The sequence below is a fragment of the Panthera pardus genome, unplaced genomic scaffold, assembly GCF_024362965.1.
Source record: "Panthera pardus isolate Hobbes unplaced genomic scaffold, ASM2436296v1 HiC_scaffold_16, whole genome shotgun sequence".
In the NCBI taxonomy this organism is placed as follows: domain Eukaryota; kingdom Metazoa; phylum Chordata; class Mammalia; order Carnivora; family Felidae; genus Panthera; species Panthera pardus.
Genome location: NW_026526721.1, coordinates 67,169,766 through 67,197,154, shown reverse-complemented (window position 1 = coordinate 67,197,154; position 27,389 = coordinate 67,169,766). Strand labels below are relative to the sequence as shown.

The 27,389-nt window shown below is 40.7% G+C and overlaps 1 protein-coding gene across 4 annotated transcripts in view; it reads right to left on the bottom strand.

The window, feature by feature from the left end:
* CD86 (CD86 molecule) overlaps positions 1 to 27,389 on the bottom strand; it is a 67,406-nt gene that overhangs the window by 21,706 nt on the left and 18,311 nt on the right. The window contains exons 1-2 of one of the 4 annotated variants that reach the window (XM_019448552.2): positions 21,307 to 21,471; positions 9,117 to 9,166 (exon numbers count right to left, since the gene is read on the bottom strand). In XM_019448552.2, the coding sequence (XP_019304097.1) occupies positions 9,117 to 9,166; positions 21,307 to 21,323 (67 nt within the window). In that variant the 5' untranslated portion in view covers positions 21,324 to 21,471. Of the gene's footprint in view, positions 1 to 9,116; positions 9,167 to 21,306; positions 21,472 to 27,389 lie in introns of those variants that run through there. The other 3 variants (XM_019448551.2, XM_019448549.2, XM_019448550.2) reach the window with 3 other exon arrangements.

Below are 27,389 nucleotides of genomic sequence, written 5' to 3'. Positions count from 1 at the left end.
CCAGCATCTAGGTAACAGAAAAGGTCTGGGTCTAGTTATCACTGATTGCTATGATGATGTCAGGAGCTAGGCACACAAGAATCCATCTAGACACTTCCCCGATCAAGTAGAGAAGTTTGTTTCAAAGGGTACTTGAGGACTTTCTTAGCAATATAATGTTTAAAAGTTACACAAAACTGTAGTGTTATGACCTTGTGAGGTCTCCGACCACACCTGGGACTTTAGTCTTTCCAGGCCACTACCCCAAATGCATGTCTTATACATTCAAGGTCCATCTTCTTCTCATGTTACTATGATTATTTATGCTCATAAATTTTTCTTCTTTTACTAAACTTCCTCCAAAGCTTTACCAAGCCCCCTGGAAATCTCATTCCATTGTAATAAACTCCTCTACATCTTCAATCTCTTCATCAAATATTTCCCCCAAGGTTGTGCTTTCATTGGAATCTGGCCTACCTGAAGGCCACCCTTTGTCCCCAGCTACTGCTTGTTTTAGCACATTTCGAGAGGACCTTGAGAAACACCCTTCCCCTTTTGAGGTGTTCACCTCTCTCACTGCTGTTACTACTAATCACTTGTCATTACTTCTTTGCTCACTGAGGATTTTGGCAGTAGATGCAAGATCCTTCTTTCCAACCAATTATTACTATCAATTTGAGTGATTTCAGTATGGATAAGTTCACCAACAACCTTGCTTCAAGTTTCTTTGGTCTTTTCCACTTCAAAGATCTTCATCCACAGGCTATTTCAGCAGCACCTCTCCCATGACATAACCCTGAACCTTTTCACCAAGAACATCTCTGCTCCTAGAATCCTAAACCTCAATGTACTTATCTCTGTCCACAATATATCTTCCTCCAACATTTGCTCCTGACTACTCCACCTAAGTTTGTTCTCTGACTTCATCAAGACCTCAGCTCTATCCAGTTTAGACCCTGTAGTGTGGTGCTTACCAAAAGACCTCTCTACAATGATAGAAATGTTCTATATTTGTGCTGACCAACGTGACAGTCACCAGCCACTATAGCCATTGAGCACTTGATATGTAGCTAGTGTGACTGAGAAAATGAATTTTTAATCTTATTTAATTTTAATTAATTTAGTATTTTTTATTATTATTTTAGAGAGAAAGAGGAGCTCATGTGGAGCAGGGGAGAGGGGTGGAGGGAGAGAGAGAGAATCTCAAGCAGTCTCCTACTACGCAGTGCAGAGCCTGACGTGGGGCTTGATCCCATGACACTGGGATCATGATCTGACCCAAAATCAAGAGTCGGGTGCTTAGCTGACTGAGCCACCCAGGTGTCCCTAATTTTAATTAATTTAAATATAAATAGCCATATATGGCTAGCGGCTATCATATTAGATGATAGTATGTCTTTCCAATCATTCTTTTGCCAATAAACTTGCCCCGCTGTACAGAATTCATCCTAAGAACATTTAATTTTTGATCTACATATCTGTTCTTACAACTAAATAATTAAGCAGTACCAGGGAAATTACTCAATTATTCAGACTGATGACATTACAAATCTGTAGTCTCCCGTCTCACTTAATTTGTTCTCTGGGCTGATTACCCTCCTTACTCTCCCTCATAGCAGTTACTTCAGCTGTTTCCTTCGCTACTGCTTTTAGTTTCTTTTTCTCTTACAGTCAAACTCTCTGAAAGAGTAAGCAGCAACTGCTGCCTCCACCCCCAGGCTCTGTCCCCCACCTCTCTGCCAAAACTTCCCTCACAGAGGTTGCCAGTGATTTCCCACCAATGCCAAATTCAGAGCTCTTTTCAGACCTCATGTTATATGACCACTCTGTTGAATGTCACTGTGTTGACCATATCTCCTTCTGGAAACTCTCATCTTTCCCATTCTCTGACCTCCTGGTCAGTTTTCTATGATCACTCTTTAAATGCTGATTATCTCAAGTGCCTGTTCTTGATCTTCTCCTTACTCTCTACTCTCTACGTTTTTTCTTCTCTACCCCCCTGGATTCTTTTCTTCTCTATTCCCCTGTCAAGTATAAGCTAATAATTCATAGATGCTTTTCTTCAGCCAGTCACTTTTACTAGAGTTCCAGATATCCATATTCAACTACCTGCTGAATACTGCTATTTATATAGCAACAGATACTCTCTTCCTCCCCTGTAAATGTTCTTGTCCTCTACCTCATTGAATGGTTCCTATATACCATATATATATATATATATATATATATATATATATATATATATAACATAATATCTATATGTTTTATAAAGTTATAAAAATGTTATATGTTTTATAAAATATTATCTATTAAAATATATGAAGCATCGTATAACGTACAATGGAAAACACATCATTATACATTAAAAAACCCCAGCTCCTTTGAAGTACAAGCCATCAGAATATACCATCCATGACCCCTCATGGCTGCTGTTGCCTGTCTTCTTCCTAAGTGCCCCTTTTTCACTGAAGATCTGAGCATCTGGGCTTACTATAGTTATCTTCTCCTGTCTTCTCCTTCACTGCCCCTGTCTAGGTGATTTCAGTCAGCCTCATGAACACAGTGTCGGGCCTCCCACTTTCTTGTCCTCTTTCTGTCCAATGGTGTTATTGTTCACGCAACCCCAGCCATCTCCTCCCTGGACCAGACCCCAGACCAAAATTCTACCTCTATATCTCCTAAAAGCTCTCAATATCAAGCACCTCACCTTATTATCACCACCTCCTGTCTTTTTACTTCATTCCTTCTACTACCACCACTCCATCAATTCTTCTGCCTCACTGAGATAGATTTTGAATTGGAACATTACTCACTGAGTTTGCAGATACTCCCCTAGGCCAAGCCTCCATTCCATCTCCACTGGGATAATTGCAATTGCCTCCTAATTGATCTCCCCACTTTCATCCTTGCCCCCACATCTAGTTACTTAAGCCCAAATAATCCTTTAAAAATGTATCTCAGATAATATAATTCTTCTGTTCAGAAGTCTCTGATGACTTCCTACAACACTGAAAATTAAATCCATATCCTTTCACATCACCCTGAGAACTAAATCCAAAATCCATCCCATGGTCTATAAGGTCTCATATAATCTGGCCCTTGGTACCTTTCAAACCTCTTTCCCTCACTTACTCAGCTCTAGCCACACTGGCTCCCTTGCTATTCCTCCAAAGGCAGGCACACTCTATCTCAAGGCCTTTTCTCATATTGATCCCTCTGCCTAGAAGGCTCTTCCTCTATATAGTCTCATAGTTATTTCTTCACTTCATTAAGTCTCTCATAAAATGCTACCACCTAGGGAGATTTCTCTGACCGTTCTATTGAAGATAGCATCCTTGCCACTCCCTATTCCTTATACTGACTTATTTTTTATCAGAGTAGTTATCATGCCCTGACATGATGTGGTATGTTGGTTATTGTCTGTCTCTTCTGAGGAATCCATCTCCTAGTTTAAAAACCTATGTGTGATTTTTTTTAAGTCCTCATCCTAAAGAATTACAAAGGTTTTACCTAGAAGGCTTCATGGGGAAGAACTGTCCTTCCCAAACCAGACTTAGTGCACAGCCCATGCACAGCAATCTCTGATAGGAACTGTAGTCAAAACTCAAGATCTGTGGCCAGTCATGCTCATTCAAAAATTTACATTAATAGCCCAGACTCCTTCATTCCTAGATTCCTTTGAGTTCTTGAGCAGAGGCCTTCAGAAGCCTTTCCTGAGGTCTCCTAATGTTGGGGAAGAGGAAGAGCCTTGAAGACACTTTTCTTCACGCTGACTCAGTATGTCCAACCCAAGCACTTCCCTTCATCTTTCTTCCCCACCCCAACCTCAGGGTCCAAAACACTGTTGGAGCCTTTTGTTCTGGGCTCCCTCAACAATGAGAAGACCTCCTGGCTGTGCTGATCTACCTGACCCTTGGTTAGCATGCTGTACAGAAAGAGAAAGAAGTAAAAATGTGGAAGAACAGATTGAGTCATGAACAGTTAGTGTGAGAAGTTCTAGAGCTTCTCAAAGAAGAGAGAATGGAGGAATGGTATGTAAACAATAGTTGAAGAGATAAAGATTGTGAATATTCAAGTTGAGAAGAACTTGGGTCCTCCGATTTAAAATACATTCTAAGTATCAAGTAAGATAAATGAAAATAAGTTCACACCTAGAAATGTTGTGGTGAAACTGCTAAACTTAAAGCATTTTTTCAAACTTATACACTCATTCTTTAAAAACTGAAGAAAGAAAACCTAAATGACAATTAGATTGAAATGTCCTTAGCAACCAAAGAAAACAGTGAGGTCATAACTTCTAAATGAGTAACACACACACACACACACACACACACACACACACACTAAATTTTAACTCCAATTCAATGGATTAATGCAATTTCAAAAATTATGAAAATGAAAATAATTTAGAAACTTTAGAAAGTATGTATGAAACAATATTGAGTAAATGTGAGAGATTCTTATATATATTGTGATCATAACTGTATGTAACTGTTTTTACTGTCTTATCTGTTGCTTTATAGTAAATACCAGAAAAGTGATTTTTAAATGGGGAAAGGAGTTGAATGCTTTTTAATAGACACATATATAAGAAGAAGGAATTAAAGAAAGTGAAAATGAAACCAAGAATGGGTAAATACTCTTAGAGGGTGTTAAAAGTGTTTTTATACCTTTGAAACTATGGCCCTGGAACTTGGCCCTATGGCCTGACTATATAAGAGGGGTCACTTCTGTTGAATAGATTGGCTCTAGAAGTAAAATGTTGCTTATATAGTAAGGGCTACTAAGTGTTTGTTTTTGTTTCCATAAATTACAACAGTCCCATGGGGGCCAAAATTCAGAGTTACATATTCTGAAAATGGTATTAAGATCTCTCACAAAGTAAAAATAACCCATAATATCTCAAACTTTTAACTCCTTTCTGAAGGAGTCTGTCTACCATTGAAGCCTCTGTGTTCCCTATTCAAATTGAGCACATGGGTCCTCAGATCAAAAGTGCATTGTAAGTACCAAGCAAGATAAATGAAAATAAATCCACACCTAGAGAAATTCTCTTTTCCCAGTTTTATTCTTGCTTCTAAACAACCCTACACTTATCCTATTCAGTGACCATCTCCCACTAAATTATCATGGCTGACAGCCCATACTCTTTATTTTTCACAGAGTGTGAGCAGGGGAGGGGCAGAGAGAGAGGGAGACACAGAGTCTGAAGCAGGCTCCAGGCTCTGAGGTGTTAGCACAGAGCCCAACACGGGGCTCAAACCCATAAGCTGTGAGATCATGACCTGAGCTGAAGTTGGACACTTAACCAACTGAGCCATCCAGGTGCCCCTTTTTTCACTTTAAAGAGAGAGAGAGTGAGTGGGGGAGAGAGGCAGAAGGAGAGGAGAGAGAGAGAGAGAGGGAGAGAGAGAGAATCCTAAGCAGGACCCACACTCAGCTCAGAGCCCAATATGAGGCTTGATTCCATGACCCTGGGATCATGACCTGAGCTGAAATCAAGAGTCGGAAGACCAATGAACTGAGCCACCCAGGCGCCCCCCAGCCCATACTCTTTGGAACTTAACTAAACACTCTACTAAAATGATGAATTACTTTTGGGGTAAGATACTACCTACTGGGTTGCATGAATGTATTTCAAAAGACCCTGAAACAGTAGCTTAACATGGAATGACCCCAATAGGAGAACTATTAGGCTTCATGACAATTCTTTGGGAATTTTGCGATTAAGTCTGAAGTATCTGCTCACCTCCAGGTAATGATTTTAGTGACCACTATCAACAGTAGCAGGAAATAGGAGTGAAAGTAACCACATATATAAACATAATCTCCATGCAACCATCCGCTGGGAACCTGCAAAAATCTGGGGAAAACAGTGGACCTTTCCATAAGATGTGGAATAAGGGTTTGACCCAATTTTATGTAAATTTTAAAGTGAAAAAAGACTTTCAGTTATACTCCGGGTACATTCATTGAGCCAGAGGTATTGATCAAAAGAAATGGGAAGCACTACCAGACGATAAGAGAGCCATCAACAAAAGTCAAACAAGAAAGAAATTTCCTTCTGATGTGTGAGCTACTGATTTTCCAAATACCACTCTGGCTCCAGTTTTAAAGAGTTACAGAGGCGCTGGGACAGCAGCAAACAGAACTTGACAGTTAAATGTGTCTCTCCAAGTGGCACCTAGAAATTCCCTTAGCTTTATAAATACAGAGCACAAATTGTAACCTAATTCTGCAAGGCCCTCCTTCCCTTTTCAGTCTTAAACTCTCATCCAGTTTTCATCTGAAAGGCAGAGGTGGCCACTATAATGTCTAATTTCCACAACTAAGGGAAGACACGAAAGATATGGGGGAGAGGAAAAACAAAATTATTTTGCTGCACTGCTTTATCTCTGCCATCAAATAAATCATTCAACCCTGCATTTTTGCTGCAGATTAACTGGGCCAACTGCATCTCCTTTCTTCCCTTGGATCCGTGCCTATGGCCGGGTCAATGCTCACCAACTCAGTAAGCAGAGATGTGTCCTGAGAAGAAAGACAGATAAAATTCAAGTTGATTCTTCCCCTTCTTTAAAAAAGAATGATATCTGTTTTGTTGTTGTTCTTCTTTTTGTTGTTTTTAATAGCATGTGAAGCATTGGCAATGCTACATTCTAATTCTAATCCGGTATCACCATTTTCCTATCCCAATATTGCAATTTTTATTGCCAAATATATAGCTTATACTTTTATTTATTTTTTATTTTTTTTTATACTTTTAATGCCATAAAACTTAAGCAGTTACCATTTGGGGGGTTATTTTTAAGGTTTCAATACTGGTAATTCTCTTTTCTGAGGTTAAGAAGTGTCCAGGCAGTTTCAAAGTTAAAACAAGGGCAAAAGTGACATCTGGACTCAGTTTTGATAGGGTTTCTCAGCTTTATTCTCACTTTCAGTGTGCAGAGTCAGAAAGTTTAGGGGAAAATGGTATCTCAGTTCAGACTTTTCTAAAAATTTGTTTCTAAGCCATTTTTCTTCATTTTTCCCCCACGTCATAAGAGCTGGGCTGGCCACTGTAATGAGAAGGGCGGGGGCCCAAGCATTAGAGACAGCTGAGGTGTTGGCTATAGGAAAGGTGGAGGACGTGCTGGTGGGGATCTGTGACCTTGGCTGAGACATAAGTGACCTTATCCAACAAAGTTGTTTGTATCTTCAAGGAACAAATCCTACCACTTATGAACAGTTCATGAGCAACAGTTAGGAGAGGAAGCATAATGTCAAGGTTAAGTGAATAGATGCTGAATCTACACTGTGGGGTATGAATCTAAGCTCTGCCACTTATACCTATGTTGGTCTTAGACAAATTACTTAACCTCTCTGGGCTCTTTTCTACATCTATAAAATGGTGAATCAAAATAAGACCTAAAGCAGCAAATTATTGTGATGTTCAAATGAATTATTATTTATAAAATGCTTATAACAGTACCTGGCACAAAGTAAGTGCTACATCTAAGTATTTGTCAAGTAAATAAAATAGGAAGTAGAATGGGAAGGGCTTCCTGCTGGATAATGTTCTCCAGAGACTTGTCTTGGCCCCTTTCTCTCTTACTCTTGCTCACATATACCTTATGCCTCCCCAAGAGCTAAAGTTAGCAGGTTATTGGCCCTGGATCGTAGAAGATTCTGTTCTGGCCTAAATCAGTGAAGTGGTCAGTTAGCACATCTATAGACCTCATACTCATGGACTCAACAAGCTCCAAGGTGCTAAGTAGAAAACAGAAATCACAAAAGGCCTGTCCCAGCTAGCATCAATCTGAGGGAGTATCTCTCCCTAGAACCTTGACTCCTCATCACAGACAGCAGGCATGAGGCCAATGGCCATGGGCCTGGTGTGCAGCCCTCTGGAGGAGGTGAACTCACCAGCATGCTGGTTACTGAGGGGCAGCCTGCCTCCTGCTATGGCCACGCTTGGGCTCAGCTCACCCTCCCTTCCGGCCCCACATCAGAACTGGGATGGTTTCTCTCTTGGTGCTGAGGGTGTGGAAAATGAGCAACAGGAAGGGGTGGGAGAGGAGAAACTAAAGGCACCCAGTCATAGGGTGTGCAGCAGGAACCTCGATCAATCCCAGTTTATAGATGAAGAAACTGAAACTCAGAGAGGAGCAGCAAACAGGGAAGATCTGAGTTTTGTGAGGCCTGAGTCTTCTAAAACATCTTTGTTGGGGGTGGGGAGGGAGGGGGAGTTCTCTTTAAGAGAAAGAATATAGAATTCAAATACAAAATGCCCATGGCCACTACAGTGGCACCCAACAGAAGGAGAATGTGATGGAGAGGAAAGCTGCAGTGGAAAAAGACAGTGGTCTTAACTATTGTGGTTAAAATATCATATTTATGAAAATTTTACCAAAGCATGAGATTCATGATCACACTACTAGGGCCCCTTATGGAGGCTCAGAGGGGACTTTGGAAAGTGTGAGAATCCCTGAAGCTCAGCTTCATTCACTTCATGGTGAATCCACTGATGCAACAAGCTGAAGGTCACTGAGGTAGGTAGCAGGGCTGGGCTTCTTGATATTTCCAGTAAACAGTGGCAACTATGATGTATAGGCATGGGCTGGTAGGGAAGGCAGTGGAAGAGGAAAGGGAAGGTAGGGAACATGGAAACCAGTGGTCCCTAATGGAAGGCTTTCAGAAGCCCATCAGCTATTTTCTAAAAGCCAGAGAATGCCAGGAATGGGGACAGAGAAGACCAGAAGGAAGTATGCATGGAGCAAAAGAGTTAAGCCTCAGTGGTGTCAGAGCAGGGGCCTTCCCATAGCTCCCTGGGTGCTGCTGGACAGGACAGTGTACCTTACTTTGTGTATCCAGTACCATGGGTATAAGATGGCAAAGGAGGAGGATGTGCAGAGGGGTGGAGCTCCATCCCAGGCTACACCTGCCATTGGTTGAGATACCTGTTCTTAATCATGATGCTTCCTTCTTCTCCAGAAAACTGTGGTTTTTTTTTTTTTGTTGTTGTTGTTTAATGTGGTATTGTGCAGCACTGTATAGAAATTAAGTAAAATCCATCAAGTCTCAGGACTGGGCTCACAATGGTCAACTCATTGGGAGACAGTAGAAGGATTCTAGGACTTTACAAAGTCAAAGGTTCTTACCAGAGAGCAGGAGGGCCATCACAAGGAGAGTGCGACTCAGTCCCATAGTGCTAGAGTTAAAAAAGAAAAGATAAAATTTGATTAGCAAATGACACTGAATATCAAAACATGACATGTGGAGTTTGAGATTCACTTAGGCCCATGGATGTGGCAGAGACCATGCTATGTATTCACCAAAGCTATTTCCTTTTCCTCCTGGCTCCACAGATATGCCCTACATCCCAGCCTCCCCTGCAATTAGGTGGGCCACGTGATTGGGGTTCTAGCCAGGGGAATAGTAGGCAGAAAAGACTGGTGTTGCTTCCAGACCTGCCAACAAAGCTTCCTCTCTCTTTGTTCCCTCTCCTGCCTTCTTAGATGCAAAGAATCCAGAGGAAGAATCCAAGGCCCCAGAGGATGGCAAAGCCTCACTATGAAAGGAACTGGTTTAGTGAACAAATTAATGAAACAGCTCTTTCCACCCTAAAGTGATCAATATTGGACTGTAGCATGAGCAAAACATAAACTTTTATTGTGTTAAGCTAATGAAATTTTGGGGATTATTTATTGGAGTAATTAGCATTACTTATCTTGACCAATACAATGGGTTTGATGGGACAAATAAAGAGTATGTTTAGCAATCAACTTGCCTTTGGTTTCCCTGTGATTCTCGAACTTTAATGTGCATAAAAATCATCTAGCAGATCATGTTAAAGTAGTTATTTGGGCCTTGTCCATAGAGATTCTGAACTACTAGGCAGGGTGAAACCCATGTCTAATGAACTCAGAGGTGATGCTGCTGCTGCTGGTCTAAGGACCCCTCTTTGAGAACATGATGGAGCCAAAGAAAACAATAGGCATTGCTTTATACTCTCATCTCTTTCTTCCTCTCCACCCTCCCTCTTTCTTTACTCACCCATTTACCCCAACTTAGACAAAAAAGCTGTTCAGAATGGCTTACAGGGAAGCATAGAATAGGGGAGAATGACCAAAATTAGAAACAGTTGAAAAGCAAAACAAATGCAAGAATGAAAAATGGAGCCTTGTACAAGCCCAATGCTAAATGTTTACCATAGAAATCTGCTCATCCTGCATGGTTCAAGTCATAAGTTTGGCCTATAACTTTTTACCAAAGTGAAAATGAAAACCTAATTGGTGAATTAATCTATAGATCTAATTAAGATACAACAAACCAATGCCCAGGAGAAGATGCACAACTATTTCTTATCCAATAGAAGAAATGTCTTCCTTAGGGGTGTCTGTCGAGGAGCCATCTCTAATCCATTTGGGCTATGCTAGATACCCTTTCTCTCTGCTCCCATAGCACTCAGCATAGAACTTTGGGCTAAAAGTGTCTGTTATGTTTCTTCCCTTCTAGACTATAACCTCTTTTTTTTAGTTAAAAATCTTTGAATAGATTATACCTGCACATGGAACTAAATTTAAAAGTTAAAGGTGATAAATAGTGGAAAGCAAGTCTCTCTCCCAATCTGTCCCCTAGCTATCTAGTTTTCCTCCACAGACATAACTGGAGTGACCACTGCTATCTGTTAAGTTTCTTGCTTAGACTTGCAATTATTTTAGGTAATGCAGAATGAAAACATAGACCCATATTCTTTTTTCATTTCATCTTTAAACACTAGCGGTAGTATTTTATACACAATTTTGCACACTTGCCACTACCTTAGAGGTTGTTCTGTATCAGCATGTACTGGGTATCTTCATTCTAACAGTTGCATATTCTGTCATATTCTATTGAGTGATAATAATTTATTTTACCAGCCTCTATCAATAGATGTATTTTGCTGCAATGAAAAACCTTGGTCATATGCCAAATCACTGTGGGAGTAAGCTATCTTCCTAGAAGTAGAATGGCTTGACCAAAGGGTCAAAATTAATTGAAATTTTAATCTTTGAAACATTGAAAAATTGTTTTCCCCTAAGATTATATGTTTATGTCCCCCGTGAGCATGCTTCTTTTCACATAGCTTTTGCCAACATAACATGTTTTCTAATTTGACGTCTTTACTAATAGGGAAAGTTAAGATGACACCTCATTGTAATTTTCATTTTTATTATTTAAAAAAATTTTTAATGTTTATTTATTTTTGAGAGAGAGATAGAGTGTGAGTAGGGGAGGGGCACAGAGAGAGGGAGACACAGAATCTGGAGCAGGCTCCAGGCTCCAAGCTGTGAGAATAGAGCCTGATGTGGGGCTCAAACCCACAAACCGAGAGATCATGACCTGAGTCAAAGTGGGACACTTAACCAACTGAGCCACCCAGGTGGCCCCTCATTGTAATTTTTAAAAATTATTTTTTGGGGTGCCTGGGTGGCTCAGTCAGTTAGGTGTCCAACTTCAGTTCAGGTCATGATCTCACTGTGAGTTCGAGCCCTGCAACAAGCTCTGTGTTGATAGCTCAGAGCCTATAGCCTGCTTCGGACTCTGTGTCTCCCCTCTCTCTACCCTTCCCCCACTCACACTGTCACTCTCTCTCTCTCAAAATAAATAGACATAATAATTAAAAAAAATTTTTAAATTATTTTTCATTCTGGTAAAATACCCATAACATAAAATTTACCATTTTACCCATTTTTTTTTGACAGAGAGCACACACATGCAAATGGGGGAGGGGCAGAGGGAGAGGGAGAGAGAGAATCTTCAGCAGCCTCCATGCCCAGCATGTTGTGGGGCTCAATCTCATGACTGTGAGATCATGACCTGAGCTGAAATCAAGAGTTGGAGGCTTAAGTGACTGAGCCACCCATGCGCCACCACTCCCCCTGCTCTTTTTTTGAGAAAAAGAGAGAGCGCATCTTACTCATTTTTAAGTGTACAGTGGTTTTAAGTACAATTACATTATTGTGCAACCATCATCACCATCCATCTCCAGAACTCTTTTCATCTTGCAAAACAGAAACTCATTACTTCCTAAGCACTAGCTCTCTATTTTCTCCTCCACCCAGGCCCTGGAAACCACCATTCCACCTTCTGTTTCCATGAATTTAACTACTCCAGGTACCTCATATAAGTGGAATCATACAGTATTTGTCTTTTTGTGACTGGCTTATGTCACTTAGCATAATTTAATCAAGGTTCATCCATGTTGACTGTATCAGAAATTCCTTCATTTTTAAGGCTTAATAATATCCCACTGTGTGTATATGCCACATTTTGTTTATCCATTCATCTGTTGATGGATATTTAAGTTGTTTCCACCTTTTGGCTGTTGTGAAAATGCTACGAACATGGATGTACAAATATCTCTTTGCAGCCCTGCTTTCATATCTTTTGGGTGTATAGTCAGAAGTAGAATTACTGGGTCATATGGTAATTCTATTTTTAATTTTTGAGGAACTGGCATACTGTTTTCCACAGCAGCTGCATACTTTTACATTCCCATCAATAGTGCACAAGAGTTGCAATTTCTCCACATGTTTGTCAACATCTGTTATTTTCTTTCCCTATGGTATTCATCCTAATGGATGTGAGGTGGTTCTTATTGTAATTTTATTTTTTTAATTTTTATTAAAAAATTTTTAAGTTTATTTATTTATTTTGAGAGAGACAGAGACAGTAGTGCAAGTGGGGGAGAAGCAGAGAGAGAGGGAGAGAGAGAATCCCAAGCAGACTCCACACTGTTGGCATGGAGTCCAATGCAGGGCTCAAACTCATGAGACCATGGGATCATGACCTGAGCCAAAACCAAGAGTTGGACACTTAACTGACTGAGCCACCCAAGCACCCCTCTCACTGTAATTAAAACAAAATTTTTTTACATTTATTTGTTTTTGAGAGACAGAGAGATACAGAGCACAAGTGGGGCAGGTGCAGAGAGAGGAGACACAGAATCCGAAGCAGACTCCAGGCTCTGAGCTATCAGCACAGAGCCTGATGTGGGACTTGAACCCACAAACCGTGAGATCATGACCTGAGCCGAAGTCGGACGCTCAACCAACTGAGCCACCCAGGCGCCCCTCACTGTAATTTTAGAATGAATTTCTTTTATTATGAGTTTGAATATCTTTTCAAATGTATAACAGATAACATTTCTTGTTCCATGTACTGTCCATACATTTCTTTTACATACTTTTGAATCTTTGGGCTTTTTACAAGTTTTTCTTAATTTGTAGGAACTCTTTAATATTTAAAAAATTAGTGTGAATTGGTAACTACTTAGAAAAGTAGAGCTTTATGACACTGAGTTGCAAATATGTTCAGTTGCTGAAGCACACAGTACGTGTTCAGTATGTGAATCTCACACTTGCTCCCAATTAATCTGTCTCTTTCTTCCAATGATTTCAATAGGGCACAGAGCTTGGGCATTATCTGTTGGGCCAGAGCTGACACCACTCAATGGTAGAGCCTAGAGAGTTCTCTGTTTGTTTCCTGTGCACTTCCTCATACTAAATCACCACCAGCATCCTATTTGTCATAGAAACTGAGGACTGGGAATCCTTTGATCTGAACTACGATCTACTATAGGAATCTCCCATTGTTTGCAATCCAAAAACCAGCATGTTTGACCTAGCCAAAGATTTGTTTTTCCTTGAGGTGATGTGTTGAACAGGGACACAAAATCAAATTATATTTCACTATAAATTTAACAAATCGCCTTTAATTCAAATTATTACATGAATCAGTATGGCCCAAGAAATCTTGGACAGATGGTCCCTGTAATTCATATATTGGGGAGAAACACTGCATATGACAAGGAAATCAATACCATTTTAACTTCTCTATTTGGAAATTCTCTCTTCCCCTGAGCGAAAACTGCCTCCCCTTAACTTCCTCTCATTGATACTGGTGTCACTCTCTGGAGCTATGCAGAGAAACCTTAATACACTTCTGCGAAAGCCCTTTAAGAATTTGGGGGCAGAGATTGCATCCCTCCTCAAAATCCTGGCCCAGCAGTGACAGTCTTTTTAGTAAACTTTACTAACATTAATTTGAAGATTGCACACTGTCCTGGACAATACTTTGGACATTCTGTTTGTCAGAGACCCTCATAAAATATGGTGCTAAAATACTTGAGATTGACATGATCCTCTATACCCCATGTGAAGAATTTCTCTCAACTCTAGACATGGCGTATGTGTGAGGGTGCAGGCTTGGGTTGGGAAGCCAGTTTCTTCAATGTTTTCAGCTCTGAAGAAGAGCAGAAATGTCACTGTTCCCTCAGGAATAAACTCTCAACCACAACCACAAGTCACTGCTTTCTCCAGAGGGCCTGAGAAGTAGATACTCTTGCTTTTGAAGGGAGCGAGCAAAAAGGGGAATGGGAGAGGAAAGAACCTAAGAATTTACGGGGGGGGATTCTCTGAGAAGAGATTTCTGTCAGTGGTGAGCAGAATAAGGTCTGTAGGTAGGTGAACTGACCAAAAATCTAATAGTAGGTTTTTTGCCTCCATGTAGCTGGAGGCCCATTGTAGAAACCAAAGCAGAACACCTACCCTAGCACCCCACTTTCCCTTACTGTATATGCCTGGCTCATCATAGACCATGAGTGAGAGTCAGCTGAATGACTATTTACACTTTTATTCCTCACAGCCAAGTGGGATTATCTGCCCCCAAGTTACAGATGAAGAAACGGAGCTGCTGAGAGGTTAAGGAACTTGCCCTAGCCACTCAGTAGTAAATGACAGAGTTGAGGTTTAAACCCACACAGTATCATTGTGTTCTTTTTAACACTGATAGAGTTCCTTTAAAAGTTCCAACCAGTTTCAGCTGTGCTGTGGGAGCAAGGAGAAAGGATTATGATTCTACCCACTCTTAAGGTAGCAGGGGAGCAGCACATCCCAAAGGCCAAGTGTGAAGGTGGCTCCTGGGATCGGAGTGTACATTACGGGAGAGGCAGGTGCTGTGATGGGGGTGGGAGGAGCCAAAAGGCCCTTCCTATCAGAAGAGTTTCTGTCCGAGCTTCTATTCATTCCACAAATATTACTTGAACACCCTTTCCGTGCCAGGCAGAGAATGTTCCTCTCCACTCCAGCCCTGAACAGGTTATCAGCGTTCTAGTGTGGACTTAGCTGCAGGCACAGGTTACTGTGTTTCAGCAAGTCTCACCTAGAAGAACTCTGGGGGAAATTCACGTATTTGGGCAGAAAGAGGAGGGGATAAAGAAGGTATCTTTGGTGTCTCAGATCTGAAGGAGCATGTGGGATCTATTTCAGGCAAGAGGCTGTATGAAGGGAGGTGGGGTGATGGTGGTTAGCTAGAGGGTGGGACTGGGGAGTGCAGATATGATGTCACAGGAAGTGAGAGAAGAATTCAAGGTACAAGCTGATGTCAACAAAGAAAACTGTTCTCTGTTTCACAACTTTATCTAGAGTATTAGCCATGATCAGGGTATCAGGAAAAATGCTAAGTTTGCTGGTGTCTAAGGACAATTGTTTGATCATTGAGACCTTCTCTCATGTAAACATTTATTGAATTTACTCAGTGACAGGCTTGTTCTACAGGTTGTGGGGGATGTAAAGATGTGTGGGCCTTGGGCCCTCACTCAGTACTAAAAAAAATGATAGGGTGTACACATATAACTACAATTTAAGTTCTAGGATCAGTGTGGAAGGTGGCAATGCTTATCTCCTCCTGGCACATACAAGAGTCCTTGTTCTAAGCAAAGCAGGAGATGATGCTGCAGCCTCCATGGAGGGAAGATTAGGTCGAACTCAGTCCAGTACTCTGGGCCTGGTCCTTTGCCTTCTGTCAGTTCATCCTGTGACTGGACAAGTCAAGCTTTCTGTACTGGCATTGTGAGTGAAGTCCAGGAGGATCACAAGCTGCCTGGGGCCTTGGTTTGCCTCTGGTTTGACATGCTGCATGAATTACGTCTCAGAGCACCAGAATCTGAAGGTATAATTTTAGAGCAGCTATTATCACCTTTGAGCTACTGGGAGGAATAGGGTAGGCTTATTTCCTTTTTTATAAAGTTTCTGAACTACAAATTCCTAAGATTTCTGGGAATGGAATGTGTCTGAATTTTAACAGGGCCTCTGACAGGGTGTCTTGTGATATGCTTGAGAGCAATATGGAGAAATGTGGGATCAATATTATTAGTACAGTTAATGGCTGCAAAGCTGTGCCCTAATATCATTCATTCATTCAACAAATATTTATTAAACCAGGCATTGTGCTAGCTGCTTAGAATATAATAATGAACAAAACCAGGAACCTCTTCACATGGTTGGTTATAGTTTAGTGGAGGAGCAAAAGAATCACACAGATAGATGTAAAATTGTTAACAATGACAAGTGCCACATAGGAGAGTTTCACGGTAATTTGAATGCCTATAATAGGACTAGTCTTAACTGAGATTTGAAGAATGATGTGATAGATTAAAGATGGACACATATTCCTTGTTACTCCTCCCATGAAGAGGTGAAGTCTAATCTCTCCTTAAATCTGGGCTGGCCTTAGAGACTTCTCTAATAGAATACAGCAGAAAGGATGTTTCATAAAAAGCCTTGCAGCTTCTGTTTTTCTTGGAAGACTCCATCATGGAAGATGTCCTACTACCCTAAGACCACCATGCCAAAGAATCCATGCATTGATGTTTGGGTCAACAGTCCCAGCCGAATCCTGCCTTCCAGCCATCTCTGCCAAGCCACAAGACATATGAATAAAATCTTGGATTCTCTAGGGGTGCCTGGGTGGCTCAGTCAGTTAAGCGTCCAACTCTTGATTTTGACTCAGGTCATGATCTCACAGTTCATGAGATTGAGTCCCACATTGGGCTCTTTTCTGACAGTGTGGAACCTGCTTGGGATTCTCTCACTCTCTCTGCCCTTCCCCTGCTCATGCTTTCTCTCTCCCTCTCAAGATAAATAAATAAACTTAAAAAACTCTTGGAAGCTGTAGATCAGAGGTTAGCAAACATAGCCTGCAGACCTAATCTGGCCACCATCTATTTTTATAAATAAAGTTTTGTTGGAATGCAGCTATACCCATTTGTTTAATTATTGTCTATGGCTGTTTTTTCATTACAGTGGTAGAGATGAGTAGTGGACTGTCAGGCCTGCAAAGCTGAAAATATTTTCTATCTGGCCTTTTGTAGAAAAAAATGGTGACCCTTGCTCTAGATTAGCACCATCCACTAGAAATTTAATGCAACCACGTACGTAATTTGAAAATTTCCAATAGCCATATTAAAAAATTAAAAAGATATAGGTAAAAATTAATTTTAATGATATGTTTTCTTTAATTCAGTATATCTAAAATATAATCTCAACATATAATCAATATAAAATTATTAATGGATATTTTACATTCTTTTTTCTGTACAAAATCTTGTAGGTGTTTTACACTTACAGAACTTAGATGAACTACATTTCAAGTGATCAGTAGCCACATGTGGCTAGTGCCTACTGAATTGGACAGGGAAGTTCTATACTAGCCCATTCACTAACTTAGTACCAACCACCAAGTGACTTCAGTTGATGCCATGAGGAACAGAAAAATCACTCAAAACCCTGCCCAAATTTCTGGCCCACAACATTGTAAGACAGAGTAAAATATTCATTGTTTTAAGCTGCTGAGTTTAGGGGCAGTTTTTTAGGTAAACATAACAGATTGAAAAGTGCCAGATAGGTGAAGGGGGTAGCTTGGAAGGATTCTAGGCAAAAGGAACAGCAGGTGCAAAGGCACCACGGCAAGAAGGACATGAGGGAAGGTTGATGTGGCTTAAATGACTAGAGGGGTGGGAGACAAACCTGGAGAGGTCAGTGGAGGCCAGACCATGCTTATCTTCCAGCAAAGGATTTTGGTTATCAAAATGATTGCTTATCATCCAGCAAAGGATTTTGGTGTTTATTCTGAGTGCAATGTGAATCACTGAAGAAATTAAAGTGGAAGAGTGACATAATCAGGTTTGTAGTTTGAAAAGATGACTTTGGCTACTGTGTAGAAAGTGGATAGTAGGGAAGTCAGAAGATGCCAGAAGACCAATCTGTTGACTATTGCAGTCATTTAAATGAAGAAGATGGTTGTTTGGTCTAGGGTGGTAGTAGCAGAAGTAGCAGTGGATAGGTTCAAGTGATATTTAGGATTATAATTGACAGGATGTGGTGATGGATTAAGTATGGGAGATGAGAATAAGGTATTAATTGATTGGTTTATTTATTCGTTCATTCAACTGAGTGTCAGGAATCACTCTTATTTAATAGACTAATACAGTGGATGCTACAGAGTTTTTTTACTTTTTCACTTGCACAAATAATGGGAAGTTCATTTCTTTAAGTAGAGTAGGATAGCTTAATGCAGTCTGGTATGTCAGATGAGTTTATATTTGATGTGATAGAAAATTGAGAGTTTGGGACTGATGGTCTGGAAGCAGAAAAATTATGTAATGAAAGTTTAAAGAAAATGAACCTGTCAGTGGTCTGAGGAAGGGGTGAGGGCTGGTATCAAGAAAGCCAATATTAACTCTCAAAGACCTCAGATGAAGAGGCTGAACTAGCATACGGACGAGAAAAAGAAGAGCATGAGCGACACCTTGATGAAAACGTGAACACTTCCTGGTGTCTGGTGGGCATAGATGATGGGCTATAGATGTGTCACCCATCTTGAGCTTTGCTAAGCTCCCATGCCAAACATGTCTCTTTCTAGCTCACGCTGGATCATATGTCTGACTTGGTCTCCAATCTCTTCTTGGAGCAAATCCTCTTAACTCCCATTTGTGGAGATTTTTCATACCTAACACTGCCTTAATTTGATTAGGTGTCCTTTCCCATACCCATTTGGGAGCACAATGTTTCCACACAGATATGAGGGGAACAGCATCAAAGATGAATAGGTACAAAGAAAAAATATCTATGTAGATTCATATGGGGGAGAAGGCTGCTTTTATTCATTCCCTGATATTGTAGGTAACTAAAGTATTAAAATTAAGAGTCCATTCCCCTCACTCCCGGAAGAAGGAACGTACATAGCATGGTTAGCTTTCCAGTCTCCTTATAGCAAGTTTGTGTACAAGACATATGCCCCAAAATCAGATATTTTTGAGTCAAGGAGCATCTCTTTTCCAAATTATTAATGGTTTTGGAAACCATTTTTTCCTTTTTTGCCAAAAGATGCCTGTGGGTAAGCATTATGCAAAGTTTTACAGGTGAGTCTGTGCACATCTGGTCAAGGGCTCTGCCTACCACAAATAAGAACCCAGAACTCACTAAAAGGCATTTATGCCAATCATGGCCCCTTAAGAGGGCCCCTTCCTGTTGTCTCAGAACCAGAACCATGGTCAAAGAGAGAAAGCCAATGTATCAAGGGCACAATTTGAGGGACGTCCCCTCTCCCCATTCTGTGTACCAGCCCTACCCTGGTGCTTGGAATTCCCAAATTACTCATTCCTTGGGTTTAGGCATTTTTGAAAGCCCCTATTAAAATGCAAATGCTAGCTAGAAGGGAGAAATGTTTTCTGTTTTTAGCCATTAAGAGTTAAGTTCAAGTTAATGCAGCTAAATAGGAAATGGAACTCAGAAAGAAATCATACTCCTAAAAAGAGGGAGAATAGTGAATGGGAACTTTCCTACCCTGATGGGGAGATGGAAAGTGCCGAAGACATATTTTTCTTCTACATATATTCAAAATGGTGTGTATTTCCCAACCTCAGCCTGAGTATACTCTGATGTATGGTTTAGAAACTAGGTTAGAGATGAGGATAAAGGTTCAATAAAGGATTGTGCACCTAGCCTATGGCCCTATCCTTCTGTACTGCCCCCCTAAACCACTCTTATTTGCCTGACCATGAAAGGTGAATGGTCAACCCTTGCCTGGACACTGGATAACCACTCAGGAACCTTCCTACTCCTTGCTTGTTTCAGACATGTTAGGTTCTTACTCTATTTCTTCACAGCTTCAGTCTCCTGGGAGAGGGACCCCCCAAACTTATTTCTCACCTTTTTGAAACATGGTATTTGAACCTTGATTTTCTCCTGAAGAATCTGGCTTAGCTCATTTTTTTACCTTTTATGCTCTTTCTTCTCCCACCTTAGCCTCAATTCCATAAAATCCAATTCTCATTACCACCAGGAAGAGATATCTGATATCCAGGGCTATTAGAGCAACCAAAGTATCAAGCTCAAAGACAGTCATTAAACAGTGGGTACAATCACAAAAAGCCATTTCCTTCTCTTCAAAGCAGTGTTGCTATACAGTCATTTTAGTGTGACTGTTAATATTATTTTCCCACTAAGCTAAAAGCTTCAAGAGTACAAGGACCATGACTTTTATGCTCTCTGTTAAAACCCAGGACACAGTTAATCACTCAGATACATTTAGAACATGCTAATGAACAGAGATTTATAAAAAGCTTCCATTATACACAGGATAGCTCATGTAAATAGTATCAATGATACCTGCAACAGCAAACAGATGAAATAATATAGAACTGTGAGCTTGTGCACATAATTAGACTCATTTAAGTCCACAGCCTTAGTCCCAAGATTGAGGTTGCATGTCAGAGGAATAGATCATCTCCCTAGTTATTACAATTTGAGAGGAGTGGGAAGTTCCCTTGGCCAAAAATTATTTTCACCTGTCTCTCCTTAAATAACTATTAGTGGAGGCACTATTTTAAGCCTATTTGCAAATGCAAATATGTTCATGGTATACAGAACACGAGAAACCACTGCATGGGCTCTTTTTGGACCTAAGACTTTCTTTTCAAATGAGCTATTGGTCTCTGGTGCCAAGAGGAGCCAATATTGTGAGGGGCATTTAGATGGGAAGAAGAAATGGAGACAAAGAGACGGGAAGAGAAAGGCCAAATAAGAAAGCAGAGACCACTGCAGAAGCTGTGGGTTTTGCCCCAGTTCTTTGAACTTCTCACTGGCACAAGGGGCTCAGGCAGGGCCAGCATCCTTGGATACTTTCTCCTGCAGTGGAGCTCGTTGGAGCCCCCAGCACCCTGAGGCCAAGGGCAGCTGTTGGTTGTTTGGTAAGTGGTGCCTTCTGTTTCCTGCCTGTCCTGTCTCTTAGCTCACCAAAGCAGACAAAGGATCTGGATGGAAGAGACACATTTCTATAATGTCCTACCTCCAATGTATCCAGTCTCAGAATCAAGCCTGATGGTCAAAAGTTTTATTCACGTATTCTACAACCCTTCTTACCCACTCCCTTGCCAGCCATCAGCCCAACCTCTGAACATCTGCCCCAGATGTAGCTTTATCAGACACCAAGCTCCCAAAGCATACAAGCTTCATAAGAACATACCTGTCACAAATGCCCATCCACTGCAGCTCCCAGAGACCAGATGTATAAGCTCAGTGACATTCCCGAGGAACACAGAAACAAGGTGTTAAGAATAAACGATGAGGAGCCTTTGTGAGCTCCCCATAACTTCCTAACACTCTTTGTAGAGAAAGAAATAATGTCAGGGCTGAGACTAGAACTCAAATGCAGAAAGGGGAACTGACAAGAAAGAAATAGCACCACAGACAGGGGCTGGTTCCAGATAACTTCTGATGGCAGGTGGGCATTTCCACCGATGAAAATGACTACAAATGCACTGGCGGAGAGTGAGTGAATGTAAAGCCCTGAGGAAACTCCCCAAAGGCAGCCCAGCCACAAACATGACAAAGACTAACAGAGATCCAGGAGTGTAGCCTTTGAGTCCAATAGGTGAAGGTTCAGCTCAGTTTAACAAGTGTTTTATGCAGCAGCCATGTACCAGGTACTGTTTCCGGCTTGGCAGGGCTGCAGGAGGCAGTCTGCAACCACAGAGCCCAGAGACTGGGTATTTTTCTTCTCACCCCACCCCCCTACAAACCATTCATTTGAGTATATCTCCATGGATCCTGCTAGGAGCCAATTAACATACACAGCTTGTTTTTAAATTATCCTCATCTAATCCTAATTATCCTAATGTAGAAAATTTGGCCCCTATTCCTGGAAGTAGGTGGTACTCGAGTCTGGGGACAAGTCACCAGCAGAAGAGTGATAGGTGTGTGAATGCCAAGTGGATTTTTCCAAACCTAGTGCTTCGAGAGGGACAGGCTTCACACATATAATCCTGATCCAAATGTATGGCTTCTTTTCCTGATCCAATCAGGCCCTGAAAAGCCCTCTGCTCAGTGGGGAGGGAGGGGGGGCAGACGTTTATGCGCCTCTGAGCCTGCAGCATTTGCATTCTGGAGAGAAACAGCTACCTGTGAACCTGCCTCCTCTGATCTCTTGGTGGCTAGCTGGGCCCTGCAGGACTAGAGAAATTAAAAGTAGCAAAGGGAGAGCTGTTTGTTGTCTGGGTTGAGAAGAGCACCCAAGCAAGCACATGTGGTGCAGGGGAAGTAGCATAGCACAGGTTTGGAACTGGTAGTCCAAGGTCAAACCCTGGCTTGACCACCGGGCCCTGGACAAGTTATTGTCCAGGAGATGTCTAAGATGTCCAGATGTCTAAGTTACATCTCCCCATTTTAGTCTTCTCATCCAGGAAATGTGACCAGCATCCTTGATGCATTGTTCTGAAAAACAAATGGGATCTTGCATGTACATCACCTGGCACAGAGCATGATATGCAGCTATTTAGTCTTCGTTATTACTTTTCTGTTTTCCTGCCAGACTTTACAGTTCTGACTTTGACCTTTGCGCAAAGTTGATCCTTAATCACTGGAAAGGTGATGATCATTCTTCCCAAAACAGGTCTGTAAACTCCTCACCTTCCATCCAGGGTCTCTCAAACCCAGAGGGCTCTTATGTGGGTCCTGGGCCCTGACTCATAGGGTCTTCACTTCCTCTCAGCGATTCTCTGTGCATACCTTGGAAACTTCATCCTTTACTCGGATAGGCACCACCTGGGGTTTTCCTCTGGATTTTACAATCATATATATATTTTTTTTATTTGAAAGGGTCCATTTAGTTTCCTTATTGTAACACATGAAATTACCCTGTATCAGAGCACAGGAGAATTAATTTACATACCACTCCATTTTCAAGTTTCCTTCTTTTCCTTATACTCAGCAGTCAAAATATCAGATAGGCTAAATTGGAAAGTCTTGCTATCAAAATATTTAGAATAGTATTTCCCAAACTTCAGTCATTCTAGCTACTAGTACCACTTCATATCCATGTAAAAATCTGTATTATTTTTTATGCACTCATTTTATTCTTGACTTATTTTAAAAGGAATCTTTATATAAATACTAAAAATTTTAAAGAGCAGTATTATTTACCAAAAATAAAGGGTGAGTTCAAACTCTGTGTTTGTTCAAACCTGTTGTTCAAACTCTGGCCCCACTAGTTAATACCTGTGTGTTCTTGAGGAAGTCACTTAATTTCTGAGCCTTAGTTTCCTCACAGAGGTAATATTAAATGTCTCATAAGCTTGTTGTGAGGATTAAATAGGAAGACACGTATATGGTGCCTCACACAGATCCTGGCATACGGTAGGTTATTTTAAAAAAAAGTTTTATTGTTTTCTCTTTTCCGTATCCCTTCTCTCATCTCCTTATTTCAGGTCCTGATTAGAGTAGTATCCAATGCACTGTAACAGAAGTAATGGAAGATAAGTAGTGAGGCAGGCAGCAGAAATAAAGGACAATTCGGGGTCACGGAATTCTCTAATTCTATGAACTAATTAGCATTGCAAGGTTGTTTCAGGGACCTCAAAAGTCATTTTAGTCTCTCACTGAAGCAAGGACTCCCCTCGGTGTTATCTGTAATAGATGGATGTCCAGTCTTTGCTTTCTTACTTATGTTGGAAAACTCACTACCTGATATGACAGTTATGAGAGAAAGGTCTTCTTTATAATAATCCCAAATCTCCCACCACTCACTCCCCAGTCCCCTAAGTGTCCCTGTCCTGTTTTCTAAAACTGCCACGATATGTATTTTTACCCCTTCACATGGAACCCTTCAAATAATTGAAAACAGATATATCATAAGTTTCCTCAGTAGTCTTTTCTCTCAGCTACATATTATCAGTGTCCTCAACTGTTCCTCATATAATGTGGTCTCTAGAACCCTAACCAGCTTGGTGGTTCTCCCACTGGCACCTGTCTCCCTGAATGTGTCAACATACCTCTTTGCAGAAAGGGCTTACAGAATGAAATGGATAGTGACAAGATCACTTTCACTAATGAGTCAGAGATCAAATTAGCCTGTACACAGTTGTACTGGAGTGGCTGAACATGATTTTTTTTTTTTTCAAATATCATGTCACATCACCACCTCTTGGCCCCATCTTATTTGTATGTCAGTGTTCAGCCAATCAGAATTACTCTGAATCCTCTTTATGTCTTTCATTGTACTAGTCATCCCTCCAATCCTGTGCCACTCAAAAAGCTGATAAGGAGGCCTACCCAAGAGTCATCAGAGCCAAGCATGGACGGGGTTCAGCAGTGATGGTGGTCAACAGTATCAAATGCTGAGATGAGGTTAAGCAAAATGAAGAAAATCAGTTCCTTGTGTTTAGTGAAGAGGAAGTTACCAGTAACCTCAGAAAGTTGCTTTCTGTGTGGGGCTGCTTCCTCCATGCCTCACTCCCAGATGTTCTCATGTCTGAGGAGGCCAAGGCTACAAGAAAAAGCAGCCGGAGGGGAGTGGCTATAGATGGTAGCTGGGTTGGGGGAAGAGATATTCCCCTGGGACCACATGGTTAGGATTTACTCTGAGGGTGGAGGGGCAAAGCTAGAAACTTGTGGGCATTTGGAAAGATCCAAACACTTAGCTGAATTTTCCAATTCCAGCTATATATTTGTTTGCTATACATAAATGGCTTCCCGTGGCCACCAGTCAAGAAGCACTCTAAAAATATTCTAGGTGGTGGTGGTTCTAATATAGGACAAAATAATTTCCACAAATAATTATAGAGGCATTACTTATCGAAATGTTAATTAGCATTTGTTTTCTGAGATTTCTTGACACATAGATTTTTGCAGGGGAGAAAGCAGAAGTGACTTAAAGTCAAAGGCACTTTTGGACTTTTGTGAAAGCTCATGGAAGAGATAATATAGATGTCCTAAAAGGGAAGAGAAAAGAGAGTGTTTTTGAGATGCAAGAGGAAGGAAGGGCAGAGTTGTTTGGGTCCTGTGAGCAGAGGGATCAAACAAAGCACTCTCTCTCAGTGCTCCCAAGGGGATAACAGTTTTGGGAGTGATGGCTCGTGCCTACAGGGGCAGTGCACTTGGTTCATGGGCCTCAGGAGATAACCTCATTTCCCACTGTGACATAGGGGTGGAGAGCTTCCAGACTTCACAGACCACCATGGTTTAGATAGTGAGGTTGCCAATAGCAACCAAAATGGTCTTGGGATTTGAGGCCCTTCCTCCTTCTAGGCACTAGGTAAGCTTCCTGAATTATGACTGGGCTGTAAGAAGGAAAGGGCATCCCTGTATGATCAAGATGGAATCCCCTATCCAACTGGTAGAATAGGTTTCACAGGTGAGATTAGGTTGAATTAAAGGAAACATGGGAAGTGACCATCTCTTACATACTTGGATTCATGGACAGAAATTCATGCCCTATTCATAGTTCCTAAGTTATTTTTAATTTAGAAGTGATGCAGCACAGGGTGGTCCTGTTCTTATTCCCAGCCCTGCTGCACAACCTCTCAGAGTGCAGGAAGCCACAACCACTGTCCCCAGAACCTGACTTTTCCCTTTTAATGAAACTCTTCTGGGTCCATAAACAGGGTTCTCTGATACTGCTTGAGAGAGAACATAAAACATTTGCTATGAATTTTTTATTTTACTGCTGTTATAAAATTGTATTTCGAAAATCCTTCATCCTTAAAACATAAACACACTAACTGCTGAGAGGATGAAAAGAGAAGCCACAGACTGTAAGAAAATATTTGCAAAACACATAACTGATAAAGGACTGATATCCAAAATGTACAAAGAACTCTTAAAACTCAAGAAAACAAACAATTCAGTCTAAAAATGGGCAAAAGATCTGATCATACACCATACCAAAGAAGATATACAGATGGTACAGATATACATATTAAAAGATGCTCAGTATCATATGTCATTAGGGAATTGCTAATCAAAACCATAATGAGCTACTACTAAATACCTATTAGAATGGCTAAAAAAAACCCAAAAAACAAAAAAACAAAACTCCTGACAATACCAAATGCTGACAGGGATGTGGAACAATGGCAACTCTCATTCATTGCTGGTGGGAATGGAAAATGATGTAGGGACTCTGGAACTCATTGTGGCAGGTTCTTACAGCACTTAACATAAGCCTACCAGATGAACCATCAATAATGCTCCTAGGTATTTACCCAAATGAGTTTAAAACTTATGTCCACACAAAAACCTGTGCATGCATATTTATACCACCTTTATTCATAATTGCCCCAAAGTAGAAGCAATTGAGATGGCCTTCAATAAGTGAATAGATAGACAAACTGTGGTATGTCCTACAATGGAATATCATTCAGTAATAAATAGAAATGAGCTATCAACCCATGAAAAGACATGGACAAACTTTAAATGCATGTTGCTTAATGAAAGAAGCCAACCTCAAAAGGCTACATACTGTATGTTTCCAACTAGATAACATTCTGCAAAACGCAAAATCATTGAGACAGTAAAAAGATCAGTGGTTGCCAGAGGATGTGAAGAGGGATGAATAGAGGAGCACAAGGGATTTTTAGGGCAGTGAAACTTTCTGCATGATACTGTAATTAATGGTGTATATATGTTATAAATTTATCAAAACCCACAGAACTGTAGAACCTAAAGAGGGGACTTTAATGTAAAGTGTGAGTTTTAATTAACAATATTGGTTCATTAACAAATATACCACACCAATGCAAGATCATAATAACAGAGGGAACTATGTGCAGGGGAGAGGGTATATGGGAATTCTCTGTATGGTCTGCTCAATTTTTATATAAATTTAAAACTGTCACAAAAATAAAGTCTATTAATTAAAAACATACACACACACATACACACATACTACATAAGCACTGATTCCTGGTAAAGCAACTAAGTTAATAACATGACATTTTAGAGGGCTTCTACCCCGTGGGTAAAAAAATTAGCATCAATTTCACAGTCCAGAGGTTCGCTTCTCCATGTTGCACACTTGTAATTAAATGCCATACATAAGACATTGCTGCGAAACATCTCTAGTTTTGTATTTCTGCCCTCTATTTTGACATTTTTTGCATCTTTCTGGTGCAGAATCATAAATTTTCATGTCAGTTCCTTGCGTACATTAAAAAGTCCCATTGTTTTCTAAGGGCCAGATCAATAAAAAAATAGCTTTCAGTTCCATGTTTCTGGAGGAACATTCTTAGAAATGTAGTAAGCTTCTTTTTTTCTTTGAGGCGGAGATACAAT